Source organism: Colias croceus, chromosome 11 (genome assembly GCF_905220415.1).
Source record: "Colias croceus chromosome 11, ilColCroc2.1".
NCBI lineage: Eukaryota > Metazoa > Arthropoda > Insecta > Lepidoptera > Pieridae > Colias > Colias croceus.
This window is the reverse complement of record NC_059547.1, coordinates 10,165,893-10,182,643: the sequence shown is the minus strand read 5'-3', so window position 1 is coordinate 10,182,643 and position 16,751 is coordinate 10,165,893. Positions and strand designations below refer to the sequence as shown.

The 16,751-nt window shown below is 32.8% G+C and overlaps 1 protein-coding gene across 1 annotated transcript; it reads left to right on the top strand.

Moving 5' to 3' along the window:
* Nucleotides 1–2,195: 2,195 nt before the first annotated feature.
* On the top strand, nt 2,196–13,854 carry LOC123695696 (ionotropic receptor 75a-like). Its single transcript, XM_045641603.1, has 15 exons — nt 2,196–2,334; nt 3,368–3,534; nt 4,451–4,598; nt 4,901–5,010; nt 5,467–5,529; nt 5,887–6,014; nt 6,810–6,871; nt 7,104–7,212; nt 7,915–8,123; nt 8,710–8,754; nt 9,346–9,530; nt 10,237–10,363; nt 12,697–12,859; nt 13,278–13,454; nt 13,689–13,854. Exons 1-15 carry the CDS (start codon nt 2,196–2,198, stop codon nt 13,741–13,743), a joined length of 1,887 nt encoding a protein of 628 aa, XP_045497559.1. The 3' UTR covers nt 13,744–13,854.
* The last annotated feature ends 2,897 nt before the right edge of the window (nt 13,855–16,751 follow it).

Here is a 16,751-nt window from a genome sequence, read left to right as displayed (position 1 = left end):
TAACATTCATTACACACGAATACTTTCTAACATATTATATTTTTATTATTATATATGTATTATATACCTTATATAAGTATCCATATTATAATTAAAAATTAAAATTATTACTTCTAAAGTCCTCTAAATTGTCCATTTTTTTTGCACTAACACGTCATTTTTTTTTAGATTTATTTTTCATTTTTTTTTATTACACTTTTTCACTGCACTGCACTGCACTTTAGGCACACCTCAGGCTATATCTTCTGGATCATGTTGAATGCCTCCACGCCATCTTACAGATTTTCTTACGGAATTTCTCGCAATTTCATTTATAATCCATTTTTGGTGACAATTTTTATAAAGTCTGTATATTCCGTAAATAAATAGTAATGCCACAATGCTTAGAATTATCAGTAGTATTATATTAGTGTTACTTGCGTGGTTCGCAATTTGCCTTATATCGGCATTATTCGCTGCTGCTGAATTTTGGGCTAAAATGAATTCTTCTTTTGTATTTGTAGATCCCATATTCTTTGATCAATTCTAAAACACACACAAGTGTCGCGGCACGGCGAAATATAGATGTATTTTTTTCGTCATGATGGCAACTGACACCCGACGATGCACCATATATGGCTAGCGGAATGCTAGCACTGGCAGGGTCGCCATATAAGGTTCGTGTGTTGGGAGAGAAATGATACCATCGAGATCCAGATACAAACTGATTTATTTATTAAAAAATCTTACATTATATACTCCTCACATTATTCGATTCTGACAATCCATTCAAAAGATATCACGAGTTAAAAAAAAATTAAAAAATAAACTGTATTCGGCTAGCTATGCGTTGTAGGCGTCACTCGGGCAGGGGTACGGGAGGGGGGTTAAGATCACGAAATAAACTTGCCGCGCGGCTTACTCGCGCGGTCGGCTCCCTACGTGATGGACGTGTGCGGAATTTACGCTTGATAATAATTCTACATATTGAGGGAACGGGAAAACTCTTTCTTTCAAAACGCGGGCGAAGCCGCGGGCGGACAGCTAGTAGTAGATAAAACGAAAAGAAAAAAGAAAATATAGTTTCAAAGACATTAACGTCCAATAAATTGCACCATCAGTTGTTATCAAAATGACTTATTTGATATTCTGTTTAGGATATTATTTTGCATCAAATCAAACACATACTAGTTTAAGCCGCGGCTTTTCTTACCATAGAATTAAAAATTTTAAAAGTACATGTAAAAAAAGTACTTTAACATAAACTTATTATGCAAATCTATAATATAAAAATGAATCGCAAAATGTGTTGGTAAGCGCATAACTCGAGAACGGCTGAACCGATTTCGATAATTCTTTTTTTATTATATTCCTTGAAGTACGAGGATGGTTCTTATGTAGAGAAAACGTAAATACGTACCACGGGCGAAGCCGGGACGGACCACTAGTACTGGATAAAATTAAACATAGCCGTTTTTAAACATCACAGTACCTATGTGTGTAGGTACTAAATACATAAGCAATAATGCAAAATGTATACTATACTTATACCACAGAATACATAATATTAGCTAAACCCTAATTATACTTATATTGAGGAAACTTTAGAGAGAAAATCGAATGATTTAGTTTCATAATTCATTTTTATTTTGGTATAATAACGCTAGGTCTGATAGATCAACTATAACCTTTACCTACATCTGCCTGAAAAATGACCCACAGGTTAAGTAACCAAAGCGATCGTGTATTGATGGATGACCAGAGCGGATACGTTTAGAGGGGCTCGTAAAATGATAATGATAAAATATGTGCGTTTACTAGTGTACCTACACACGTAAGAAGTGAAACTTCTTTTTGACCTTATTTTTCAAAAAATAATTTACTATTTGCAACTTTACAGTAATCCGTCGAATTACGCGTGGTAGTGATAAGAAAAAGATGGTGCATAACGGAAAAATGTCACGCGTAACGAAAAAATGTTACACTAAATATTTTTATTCCAACCCCGATAAAGAAGTTTCACTTCAAAAAGTATAATTTAATAGAGATTTCAAGAAATCTTTCACAATAAAGTAATAAATAAACAAACAAACAGTTGAATTTTAAGAATTGCAGTCGATTATGTAGTTGCTTTGTTGAATTACTTAAAAGGGAGGTCACATTTCAGTATATAAAATGTATTAAAACATTGGATAAACCTGAAAACATTGAGTAAAATGATGAAGTACATACTGCTTCTATATTTTGTGAATACATCTTTTGCTTTTAAAAATGATACCATACAGTTTACAGTTGATTATTTTAAGGAGAATAATGTGAAATCTGTATGCTGGCTGTCCTGTAATAATGACGGTAGTAAGATATATTGAGACATAGTTATTAGTAATTTACTTAAATTCATAATAATATTCTCAACATTGTTATCACTACATATTATTATAAAAAAAGTCATCCGTTGCGTCTCTCTGTTTGCTTGTTCGTGAAAACTACTGCATCGATTATCATTTTGTTTTCACTAATGGATATCGTAGTTACATAAGTTTCAGAGCACGCGGCCGAAGCTGCAGGCAGAAAGCTTATTATGTTTAAACCATAGTTACCATACGCAAATACGATCACGTTTCTCAGTTTCGCAAAAAACTCAAGTGGCTTCCTATTAGACTTCGCCGGAATGCAAATGCATTGAAGTTGTTATATTCCATCCTCTTTAATCCCAATTCTCCTTCCTATCTTAAAAATCAATTTAAATTCTTAGATTCAGGTTCCTACACTCTTCGTTCCGCCGATAACCTTCTCCTTAGCTTTCCTTCTCACCATACTTCCTTCCTTGGTAACTCATTTGTTGTAACCGCTATCAGACTGTGGAATTCTCTGCCTGTGGACGTTAGACGAGCTTCCTCTATAAAATCTTTTAAAACTCTTTTATATAAGCACCTCTCCAATTTAGCATATCCTTCTACTTAATATTATGTATTTTATCCTTTCCTATTATTAATTTATATATTTTATGTATTCTATCTTCTATAATCTATATTATTATTTTATTTATTATATCAGCCACCCGCGTAACATGTACGTTTCTTCTTTATCTCTTACCTTGGGCAGTCTGGAAGAGATCGCTAGTAAGCGATAAGGCCGCCTTATGTACCTACCTTTTGATGTACCTTTGTATAATTGTAAATATTACTTGGTGTGGTATATTAAATTGATAAATAAATAAATAAATACCATTAATTAACCTAACCATTATTTGTCTATAGACATAATCGAAAAAAATACATATTTAAATACCTAAGTCCGTATTTACAGTCTATAATATTTAATTTTTATACTAAGATCGTCTTTAGAGTTTCCTATACACAAATTATCATTTTAATTTATATTTCAGATCATAACTTCGTGAAAGCAGCAAATAATAATTCGATATCCGTATCGAACTATAACTTCGCCAAATCGGGAAATATAACTGGATTTAAAACGTGCTTGCGTCGATCTTACACGTTCACTGGAGTCAGTGTTAAAGCGGATTGTCATCTATTTGATATCATGATTTATGTATGTACTAGCTTTCCGCCCGCGGCTTCGCCCGCGCAGTCAAAGAAAAATCCGCATAGTTCCCGTTCCCGTGGCATTTCCGGGATAAAACCTATCCTATGTCCAGGGGTAAAAAGTAGTCTGTGTCCTTACTCGGGTATCAAAATATCTTTATACCGAATTTCATGCAAATTGGTTCATTAGTTAAGTCGTGATTGAGCAACAGACAGACAGACAGACAGAGTTACTTTAGAATTTATAATATTATAGTATGGATTGAACATTAATAATTAACATAATAACGCGCTAATCTCAGGAACTACTGTGCCGATTTGAAAAATTATTTCGATGTTAGATAGGTCATTTGTCGAGGAAGGCTAGAGGCTATATATCATCACGCCAAGACCATCAGGAGCGGACCAATGCGGGGCACAGCAAGTCGTTAATATTCTTTTGCATGGATATATTATTTTTGTAGTGCAAAAACTATGCTATATACATTGAGATATACATATGGAGACGACACCGCCTACATCACTTATGTTCCGCTTAACATACGCCATATGGCGTAACTGCACGCTCATTTTTTATTTGTTTTAAAGTGAAACGCATCAAATATGCCTTAGTGTGTGTTACGATATTGCACAAATAATACGGAAAAGTACAAAGGGATATCTTTCATCGGTAAGTACCTAACTAGATTTTTAAAACTTAGTTAGAGCAAAAAAATGGCGCGCAGATTTTGTTCGTGGTGTCTCCTCCATACGTAGTACTATTATCTCAATGGTTATATATTTTGTTTGGGTTGTTTATACCTATATCCATTACATCTCTTCTGTTTTATAAAGGTAATAATGTTTTTGTTTAAACTCTTGAAAGCTATTTTTGGTAGATTCTCTTGTCATAAATCTTGAAAGAAAACTTTCATTATTTTCAGGCATCCGAGAATAAGCTGTTAACTTCAAATTACAAATGGCTTATTATAAACGATAAAGATGGATTAACGAGCGAATCTTTGGATGAAAATATATTTTCTAAACTGAATTTATCAGTTAATGCGGAAGTGACTCTTGCAAGCCGTGAAGGTTACTCTTTATTTATTTATTTTATTTTTTACTAGATTACCGCCCGCGGTTTCTACCACGTTAATTAAAACCCGCATAGTTCCCGTTCCTGTGGGATTTCCTAGAAAAGTAGTCTATGCCTTATTCTGGGTCTTCAGCTATATACATATCAAAGTTCATTGTAATCTGTTCCGCAGTATTTGCGTGAAAGAATATAAACACATCGCTTTATCCATCAATAATAATAATAATTAATCACAAATAAAAATAAGTATAAGATATATCTAATTTAGAACAATATGAAACAAATAACTCTGTTTTAGGATCGGATTTTAAGTTAGAGGAAGTTTTTAATTTCGGTAAGATACAAGGCGGTCGTGTTGTTATTAACGAAATTGGGTTCTGGAGTTTGGGAAACGGTGAGTTTTATCAAGTTCTGTAGAAGATTTGTTTAATAAATATTTGAATTAATATAATATACAAATTTTGACTAGTATATTTTATAGATATAGTATGTACTAGATCCCACCGCAGGATTACTTCGTTTATAGTTTTTTTTGATGAAACCAAAGTTTTATGTATATTTATAATTAGGAGAATATATTATATCGACTAGGTTGCCAGTCAAAATTTGGCTGCAAGCATTTAAATTAGTACATAATATACAAATATATCCAATTTAATCGACTTGGCTTTCATATTCATTATGCTTTTATTTCAAGATTCGAACAATATTTATTTTAAATAAGTATAAAAAATTTAAATACACTGCTTATTGAAAAGTATGTAATTATTTTGAAAATGTATGTAAATATAACTATACAAAGAAATTATTTTTCTAAAAAAAATAAGCTCAAAGGAGATAACTCTTACAGGTTTATTTATAAAGCCAGGATATAAATACACCCGTAGATTCGATTTTGAGGGAATTCACTTGAGATTGATGATTGTGGTGAGTTATTGCATGAATTTATCAGGAGGTAAGAATGCAAATAAATATCTATATAGAGCATAAATTTCTTATAAAATACTTAATAAAGAGTTTACTATTTACTTAGGCTTCTGTTTCATGCCAAGTCTTTACTTTACTCATTAAATATATATTTTCCTTAATGTTCTAATGGTCTGAACCAATTTTGATAGGAAATTGATAGCTGATAGTCATAGTGATAGCTGATAGGTAAACACATATTTTTGATTGAGGAAAATCTACCCGTATTAGCCATTTGAAAGGCATGCAATCAAAATATAGGAATTAAAATATATTTATCTCTATTTTTCAACCCTTAAAATTAGTACCATTTTTTAGTATCAAGGTAAACCTGAGGAGTTCAGACCCGAAATGATATTAGAACGAGAGCTTGCCGATGGTATCTCCATAGTAACGCAATCAAGTAGCATGGTCCTCGTTGAAGTAGCATCTATACATAATATCAAGTAAGTAGTAGTCTTTGTCATCATTATTATGTTAAAATAATATTACGTAGTTACTTATTTTGTAATGTAATATTGACTTGTTGTTAACTAACTATGGATTTTCTTGCCGGTTCTTCTCCATAGATACTGCTTTCTGAATCGTTGGTAAATGTTTAAAATATGTTATGACGATTCAAAAGTGATTTTAGAAGAAGTCTAACTGAATAAATAAATGTTTGGGTTTGAAAAGGTTTGGTCTTCGGTCTCCCCGCTATAGCCCTTGAATTAAATGTACTTTTAATCCGTGGTTTCCGTTGCCATGTTTTGACCGTTATAGACACAGGATGAGGAGATTGAGCAGTGGTGGCTCAGTGGTGAGACCTCGGACTTCGAATCGATAAGTCCGGGGTTCGAGACCAGGCGAGCGCGCAGGAATTAAATTGATTTTTCAATTTATCTGCGCATGTTGTAACATCACCACTGCTCGAACGGTGAAGGAAAACATCGTGAGGAAACCGACATGTCGAAGAATTAAAAAGTTCGACGACATGTGTCATCCGCCAACACGCACTTGGCCATCGCGGTGGATTATGGCCTGTACCCTCATAGGAGGCCCGTGTCCCAGCAGTGGGAACGTTTATGGGCTGATGATGATGATGATGATGAGACACAGGATTATTATATTTTATTCTATTCCCGGTCTATGGCCCGCATAATTATATCAAATTATCAGTCCTATACTGGTCTGTCTCTATAAAAATAGTAAGTCATGGCAGCGGTGGACCACGGGTAAAATTAAAATTATTGTATCTATAGGTTCAATTATAGCATCTGTGACAGATGGGTGGGTGACTACAAACGAGAGAGTCCGTATGTGAGTAAACAATAAACTATAATTATACTATAATTTAAATGAAATCCGAAATAAAATAAAATCTATTTTTTCCCATTATTCATATATCCCTTCTTACCTTTATTTACACTATATTTCCTGTAAATGTATTTCTTTCCTTTGCATTGTAAAAAGTCGTGGGTATTGACTTATACATATAAGTATATGCCATGACGAATATAAAAAATTGCCTATTCTGTGAATATTCTTTCAGGCAGTAACAAATGCCCTTCACTTCGGAGATATCGACATAACGCCCTTACTTCGTCTTCTTCCCTACCACATAAACTATTATGATGTTATCAATCAGCCCGTTACTCATGTTGAGTGAGTATTTTTAATTTTTATATTATGTAAATAATCAAATTATTCCGTGAAAGAAGAAAAAATATTTATTGAAAATCAATAATGTTATAAAAAGTTTGATTTTACGAGTAACTAACTAATTGTCGTACGAAAATATCATGTTTTTCCAAATCAATTTCAGTTAATAAGGCTTTATCAATTTATTTAAGGTTCCTTACCGAAAAGTGATAAAATGTTATTTACTAATATTAAGATTTAAAATGAGTATTCATGTCCTTTTAGTATGACTCAATGAATTTTATATTTTAATAATTGTTTTACAGGCAAATAGTAAATAGTCAATCCCCTGACTGCCAGATAGTAACTTATATCAATCGGCATCGAGAATTTTTTTTTATTGATCAAACAGCACTCAACAAATACGCATTGAATTATAGAGATGTACATAGTATAGAGACTGTCTTTTTTTTTTTGTAAGGTGTTTCTCAATGTTAGCCAGAAGGGCTTCTACATTTTAACGCGGACGCGGGGGTGAACTGAAGGTTCACCCTGGTAGCGACATGCACAAGTGCGTCCCCCCTTGACGGGGACCACGAACCTCGGCTTGAGCTGTCGCTTGAGTGGAGGAGGCCAGAAGGGCCCTAATCGGACGGGAGAGACTGTCACCATAAGAGTTTCAATATAACCAAATAAACGCAGAACCTGAAATCTTTATGTTCTCAGAGCCAGATACTACTATCGCATACCAACCACAGGGGTTGGAAAGTTCGAGAACCAGTTCCTAACACCATTCACGACTGGTGTGTGGTGGAGTGTGGTTGCTGTGATCGCCCTGTGTGGTCTGGGGCTGCTGCTCTCAGCGATGTTAGAACACCGTCCATTGGCGTGGCATTATGCGTTCTTCTCTGTTATTGCTTTGTCTTGCCAGCAATGTATGTTGTTTTGTTGGTTTATAAATCTTTACTTAAAATAATGTAACGGTGAAGACTTGTTTAAATGCGGTAATCTCAGGAAGGCAGGTCCAATTCGAAAAAAATTCGTGGCGGACTACCAGACTGCCGCTTCCAATAGGAGCGGAGACGTATAAATAAAAATGCGAGCCAAAGCGTTTTTTAATACATTTATAGGTAGAAATCTTAGAAATGAAATGCGTTGATATGAAACTAATTATGTATGTAGTTAATAATTATGATAATATCACCTGAACCATTTATAGGAAGTATATTATATGGGAAAAATTAAAAAGGAAAAGATTGTCTTTTATCAAATACGCATACATGCATCTGTTTACGTAACGTATGTATAGTGTATACCTTACCTATTTGCCTAGTTATAAAAAAATACGTACCTGAAAAATTTCTTCGCCTTTCCTAGTTCGTATTTCCTTTTCGAAAGTTCATGAATTAGTCACAGCCGCTGTAAACGAAATACTTAAAATATATATTTCTGTAGTAAAGCTGTAATTTCGTAGGAAAAAATTAAAGCATCGAGTTTGTAATTTAAATTTCTTGTTTTTAGTTTTTGAAGATGTCAACGAGGGTGCCGTCAAAAGAAACTCTACAGGTAAATATATTTTTGAAATAAAAATGTATATTTTTTAATGTTTGTGATTACATCAGTCGAAGTAAATTAGATTTAAAATATTATGAGTGGATTTGCAGATGTTATTAAATATTAAGGTTACTTCAAGCACTCGCGTTTAGAAAATAATGACAAAAATGTTTTTTACGTTGTAATAGGCAGATAAAAAAATGTCAATTAACTATGCGCTTAATGTAAAAAGACAATCCCCTGTATCACTGTTGTATATAAAGATTAAAGGTATGTGTTTATGTTTGTATCTTCTTTATAGTTTGCCAGTTACAGTTAAGACAACTATTTTATTTAAACTTACATTTCAGCCAGGAAACTGACAGTGTTCACAAATAACAATTTTTGTATGACCATCAAGACATAACATCTCTTGTCTCCCGGTGTCCACGCTCGCTCGCTGTAAAGTGTGCGAAACGTCGGGTTAATAATATTATTAATAAATCGTGTTTAAAACCCATACAATTTAATGAAAAAACTGACAGTACTTACATTTCAGCCATGAAACTGACAGTACTGTCGGTTTACATTTCGGCCAGGGATCTGACAGTACTTACATTTCAGCCAGGAAACTGACAGTGCTAGTCACGGGAATATCCTGCGTCCTCATATTCAACTACTACACGAGCAGCGTGGTCAGCTGGCTGCTGAACGGTCCACCTCCCTCCATCAACTCGCTCTGGGAACTGATGGAGAGCAGCCTGGAGCCGGTATTCGAGGAAGTGGGGTACACGCATTCATGGCTTCAGGTTTGGCTTTAAAATCGATCAAGTATACGTTGGTAGTATAAGAACGATGGATAGGTAAAGATTCGTTTAGAACCTTAATTGTGTTGATGCATGAATTGATATATCGATTCATACATAATATGTAATCGTATGTAATTTTAATAGCGTAGCTATTCACGAGAAAGTTTAGGTTTATAATGTACCTACTTACTACATTTCCACCCATCTGCGGCATCTCTCGCGATTTTAAAGAATAATCCGCATAGTTCTTGTAAGATTTCCGGTATTTTTTTTATGTTAATCCAAATTGCCTCCTATGAGAGTGGCAAATTTCATGTGAAATCGGCTCAGCATATTTTGCGTTAAGGAGTAACAACAATAATGGAAAAAGAGAAATTATATAATTATTTAAAAGGATGAGGGTTTGGTTTATATTGATTGTAATTTATAGCAATTATTGTTGACCCGCAGGCTTTTTTGGCTCATACTGTATATGCCAATAGAATTTTAATAAATTATATTATTTGAAACCATTTATTTCAATATGTATAGATAACAAAAGTCAATATTTAATAACAATGTAACTTGTTTTTCAATTTAGGAAACACTTTTCCTAATTCTTTGGAAATAGAATATGAATTAAAATCTACCACTCATAAAAAGTCGTATAAACAGTGTATTAAGCCGCACATATAAACTTTTAAATATTTATAATTGACGTTAACAGCTTCCCGATTATTACTATAACAAGAGGACGCATGCCGCAGAGGATGTGTTTAAAAGAAAGGTAAAGAAGAGAGGGAATATCAAGATAACGTCACCCGCTGAAGGGATAGAGATGGTCAGGACAGGAGGTACTTTTTTATCACTACCACACATAATATAATACAACTACTACAGCGATCCTTAAAAAAATATATTATCCGATTATCAGACCTTCCCGATGTGCACATAAATTTCATGAGAATCGGTCAAACATTTTTGGAGGAGTTTAACTATAAAAACCACGACACGCGAATTAATATATTAAGAATTAAGATACTATATTAGTCACTACATAGTATAAAAAGTCATGTCCCACTGTCTGTCTCTATACACCTAAGCTTAGCTTTAAAACTACACAACTGATTGTGATGCGGTTTTTTTTAGTAGATAGAGTAGTTCAAGAGGAAAATTTTAGTTTAAAAAGTTTAGACAAGGCGAAGCTGCGGGCGAAATGCTAGTTGATGTTATAATTCTTTGTTACTATGTACATACTCAAACTGAATAAAAAATACCCCTGAGGCTCATTCGTTTTAGTGGGTTAGTAATTTAAGACAATGGACTGAATGCTGAATCTCAAGTAACCATTTTATTCACAAGATCTAGTATTCCCATAGCATTTCGCAGACAATGTTAAAATATTTAAATAATTTATTCATTTTGTCTTTACTAGAGATGGTCTTGATCCCTTTGGTACCTACCGTAATAATTTAAGTCAGAAAAATTAAACTAAAAATTAAAGATTAACAACGATTGAACAGAGAAAGAGGTTTGGGTATGTTTGTAAAAGAGCAATATATTGTGAGCAAAAGTTATTATGGACATAAATCTCGAAACGTATTAGGAATGCATTGAGATAATACTACTACGCACGGAGGAGACACCACGAACAAAATCTGTGCGCCATTTTTTTGCTGTAACTATGTTTTAAAAATTATTATCTAGTTAGGTACTTACCGATGAAAGTTATTCCTTTGCACTTTTCCGCATTATTTGTATTATTCGTGCAATTTATTCATTTTGTCTTTACTAGAGATGGTCTTGATCCCTTTGGTACCTACCGTAATAATTTAAGTCAGAATTTCATATATAAAGATATCAGAAAAAAATTAACAACTATTGAACAGGGTTTGGGTATTTTTGTATGGACTGGTGGCGTCATGATGAACTTTCGCGGCCAGTGATGAAACTTGGATACTTTAAAAGAGTAATATATTGTGAGCAAAAGTTATTAAGGACATAAATCTCGAAACGTATTAGGAATGCATTGAGATAATATTACTACGCACGGAGGAAACACCACGAACAAAATCTGTGCGCCATTTTTTTTGCTGTAACTATGTTTTAAAAATTATTATCTAGTTAGGTACTTACCGATGAAAGTTATTCCTTTGCACTTTTCCGCGTTATTTGTATTATTTGTGCAATATCGTAACACACACGAAGGCATATTTGATGCGTTTCACTTTAAAACAAATAAAAAATTAGCGTGCAGTTACGCCATATGGCGTATGTTGAGTGGAACATAAGTGATGTAGGCGGTGTCGTCTCCATATTATGTGTATCTCAATGTAGGAATGTAGATACATATTTGGTTTTGTATTGTACATTCACTCCATAATATATAAACGAAGAAAGAGAAAATACATTTTTTATTTTATATTTTAATTTTTACTTGACTTTTAATTTGACAATTTTTTGTCGACATTTTTTACAAAGTAAAGTATATAAAAGGAATGCTTGGAAGTTTTAATAATTACCCTTACAAAGAAATTGACGAGCCGGTTCGTGTATCAAAGAAACATTTCTTGATAATTACAACTTGTACAAGTTTTCAAGACCTAAATTCAAATTCAAATTCAAATTTCATTTATTCTAACAAAGAGAAATTTAAAATTTATGGCCAATTTTAGTTCAGGAACTCGAGAAGTCTTTTTTTATCCTGTGCTTATAACCAAGTCAAATAACGTTTCTATTAAATTATGTAGGTACTTTTTGTAGAATTTGAATAGACAAAAGAGATTTACAGTAATATTAAACTAAACTGAAATGTCCATGAATTTTTATTACAAATAGCCTTTGGTGAGGTATATAATATTTGCTGAGTAATAAGTAACCTTTATAATATTATGAACTTTGTGTAACCTTTATAATATTATGGACTTTGTGTTATTTGTGTAAAATATGGTTAGTAATTTGGTATTTGTATATAAAATGTCAGTTTACAATACATTAACCTTTTTAATACTCTACATTCGCTGACTCTACCATTTAGTTAATTTAAAATAATTAATAATATTTTTTTTTATTTTTTTTTTAGTAGGTTCAAATCTGTGTAGCGCAATAGTCCATAGTCACCTGTAGCCACTAAGAACTTCGCCACCAATGTGTCGTTTAAAAATCAACTCTATTCTCTTGTTTTTAGCGTATGCATTCCACTGTGAAACAAATAGTGCAAATAAGTTCATAGCCAGAACGTTTACTGCGAAAGAGCTGTGTGATTTGGATTCCTTGTTCTCTGTAGACAAGACTCTTCTTTATACTTCTTTACAGAAGAATAGCCCGTATAGAGAATTTTTCATTTGGAGGTAAGGTACATGTTTCTGGGAGAGGAATTTAACACATAGACATGAGAACTATGCCATTTCATGAGCAAGCGTTATAAAATGCAATGTTGGATTCAGAGCATTTCGTTTCTGTGATCGATTGTATGTTTTCTGTGATTAATGTATTGGAAAATCAAACCTATTTTTTATCGTTCATCCTAAAACAATTTTTTCGCGTATTCAATTTTAGTTTATTAAACTAAAATAGAAATTATTTTTATTTTGTACGTACCCTACTTATCAAAACTCAAAACCATATTCTAAACTTTTAAGTTTGCTGATTCGAATAATTTTATACTTCATCAAAATTATTTATAATATAATAATTTACACTTTTTTGACGTCAATAAATTGTTTATCAGGTATATATTAATCACTATTGTTTTAAATAATTTTCCAGTTACACCCGCGCATCCGAGCAAGGCATAATCAGCCTGGTGAATTCCCGGACTAACACCCGGGAGATGAAGTGCGAGGGCAGTTCCCCAAGAGCCCTGGCCCTGGGCGGGGCTGCTCCAGCATTTCTACTGCTAGCCCTAGGGTACCTATCGGGCACTATTATCATGCTGATTGAAAGGTTAGGATTTTTTGAGGTACTGTAATTTTGTCTTTTGCAAATATGGGTGTGTTTGGAAGAAATCGCTTACCCACCATAAAATTGAGGTTACTTTTCTAAATAATATAACGAATTTAATAGAAAATATGTCATACTTAAATGATAGAGGACGGTAAACGGCACTTTTCTCATTCTTATTAGTTTTATTTCCAATTATTTGTATTTTAAGAATTAATTTCAAAATTTATATTTCAGACATCTCAAAGCACGAGAGGATAAAAAGATGCATCGCGGCGCGTATCGGGAATAGTTTTATGCATTATTTATAAGATAATTTATTTAATAGTTTTACATTATTACTATATACCTACATTATTGCTTTTGCTTCTATGAACAAAAATCCTAGTTTTGTTTGCTTTATTACTGTTCTTTATAACTGTGTTAAAACATAGCTTACCTATGTTGTAAGGACTGTTTACTTATCACTAACAAGGATATTATCACTGTTTACGGTATACAGGTACTTCAAAATAAAAACGATCAAATTCAAATCTCGATCGATTCAAAGATAATCAAATATTATTTGTTACCTAAGTTGTTACCTATTTAATCTTAGTAGCAAGAAAGTGACCCACTAATAAATGGTTCTAGATTAAATACTGTGTTTAATTAAAAAAAAGCCTTTATGCTAGAGCAAATCAAGTCATTGTTTTATTCATTTCGCTGAGTCAATCAGGTTGGCTGGCGGGATGCCATAATACCGCTATTAAAATAAATCTTAACAAACAAAACTTCAAACTTTATGAGAAATGAGTACAGATGGATTGTTTAATTAATACGGTATATTGGAAATGGATGTATTTTTTACGAGTGTGGGATAAATCGTAAATAGGGCCATCTTTTATAAGGACAACCTGCTTAAATATTTCGCGACACGAGATTGGGTTTGATTCGATGTATGAATCACAGTAACCGTTGACTCGTACCCAAAGGACTGAATAGGTAAATCATCATTTAATTTTTATGAAAAATATGAATGTCTATTTGCAATATATAGGACACTTATGGAACTTGGTTTCACAAAATATCATTACACGAGGTGCAGTTAGAGGCAATAAAATGTATTTAATCTATTTATTATCTATGTAAATATATAAAAAAAAGACGTGTGGCACTCGGGGACTGCCGCGGTAAAGCTATTGCATGCTATGCCTTCAAGCCACACCTCCGCCCGTTGGAGTGGGGAGCGTGAGGTTTTTCGTTACTGAATTTCTCGATTCAGTCCCCGCGCTCAAGGCCCGCGATAGAAGCTATGCCATAACTTAAATATTTACATAAATTGACAATGAAAAAAAAAATGAAATGAAAAAAAAAAACGTTTATTTACACACACATAATAAACATGGTTAGTATTAGTACTTTTATAAAATTTTTATAAAATCCTTAATTAAAATGTATTAATACTCCAATAAGCATGTTATTAAAACATTAACACAGATAGCGTTAATTAATTCATTTAATTAAATTAAATTTACTTTACATTCGTAAACGGTTTGAATCATCGTGGTTATTAATTTTTTAACAGTTGATATAAAATTTAACGAATGTTTAACATAACAATATTTTACAATTATTTTGATATTTGTATTAAATTATATTAATAAATAATTAATACTTTATTGTAATAACTTATACACATTTATAAGTTGTTGGACGGAAACTTTTCATCTTTTACTGAAAATTGTAAATATTAAAATCTCTTCTATGAAATACTAAAACCATTTTTTTTAAAGTCTTCTTCTCACTAGGTTAGATTGCCAGTGGAGACTTAAAAATAGTACAAAGCCTCTTCAAAATCCGTTCATCCGTTATCGAGTTACGATGCTACACAGGTTGGTATCATGCATACCTACACCCTTTATAAAAACTTTTAAAGTATTTTAAATCGAACCCTTTAGTCTACATAAAAACTTGCAAGCTTCTTTAACATATGAAAGGTATTGAAAAGGCTCTTTTAAAAAGAATAAGTTTCTCTACATGTGTTTGCAATATAAATAAATGGCAATAAAGATCAATATCACATGGCCGTTACTTCGCCATCTCTAAAGGTAATGTGTTTCGTGACCCTCAAACCCTCAAGGGAAATCAGCCCTTATACACGTTGGGAATATGAATACATTGAAAGTGGTGAAAAATGTTTAAATTATTATTGCTTAGGACGTGAGGTATTCAGTTCTGCTTAGAATTCTTGACTACGGTTTTGAGAGCTATAAATTATAAATGATCTTAATACAGAGAGATTATTGGAAGAGAAACCACAAAAATCTTTAATTCATCTTTTTACTATATTACGGAGTTTTGTAAGATTCATGGAAAATCTAATATGCAAACTTATATGCAAAGTATAGCCATCTGTGTTCTGCCAGATGGGGAGACATATTTTTCTTTTTCTCCACCGGGTATCGAACACAAGACCTCTCTGCTCTTCGCTCATGCGTTAACCTCTGTACCAAAGAGGTCCTCACAACACATCACAACTTTAATAAACTAAACAAAATTGTTTCAATTCTATCTGATCAAAACGGGAATTGGGTCCAACTGGGCATAAATACATTTTTTCGTCAGGTCACATTCCCGTGATAAATTATACGTCCCTGTATTTTTGACATGTGTCAGCAATTTCCACACGTAGAAAATTGATCAAAGGGTTCATAATATAGGATCAGTTTTTCACATTTCACATATAATATTTTCATCGATGGACGATTGACGAATGGCGATGATATAAAAATTATCAGTACTAGGTACTTCATGTTTGATAATCCTACCCAATAGGTTATTTTTACGAAATTTTATTCAGATTTCCAGAATTACTAACTAACAGCTAACTGCTGCGAGATTATAATACTGAAAATATAATCTGAAACGTGAGTGGAAACGATGTTGACTTCTAACTTTTCAATCATGAAATTGAAATTTCATAAAAGTTGGGGATTAAAAATACTTGCTTTGGTTAAGAATGTTATGTTCAACAAAATGGCTAGAAAATTTTTTCATTTTAATTCCGTTATTTATTCAATAGCAGTAGATTGTAGATCTTCCTAGAAGTCAAAGACTGAAAAACAACGACAATTTTGTGATCTCCACGTTTCCTTTTAGCAAATTTAACAACAAGGTCTACTAACATAAGATATAGTTTGATTATAGTACGTGACCAACTATCATACGATTTATTTATTACTAGCGGTCCGCCCCGGCTTCGCCCGTGGTACATATTTCGCAATAAAAGGTAGCCTATGTTCTTTCTCAGGGTCTAAA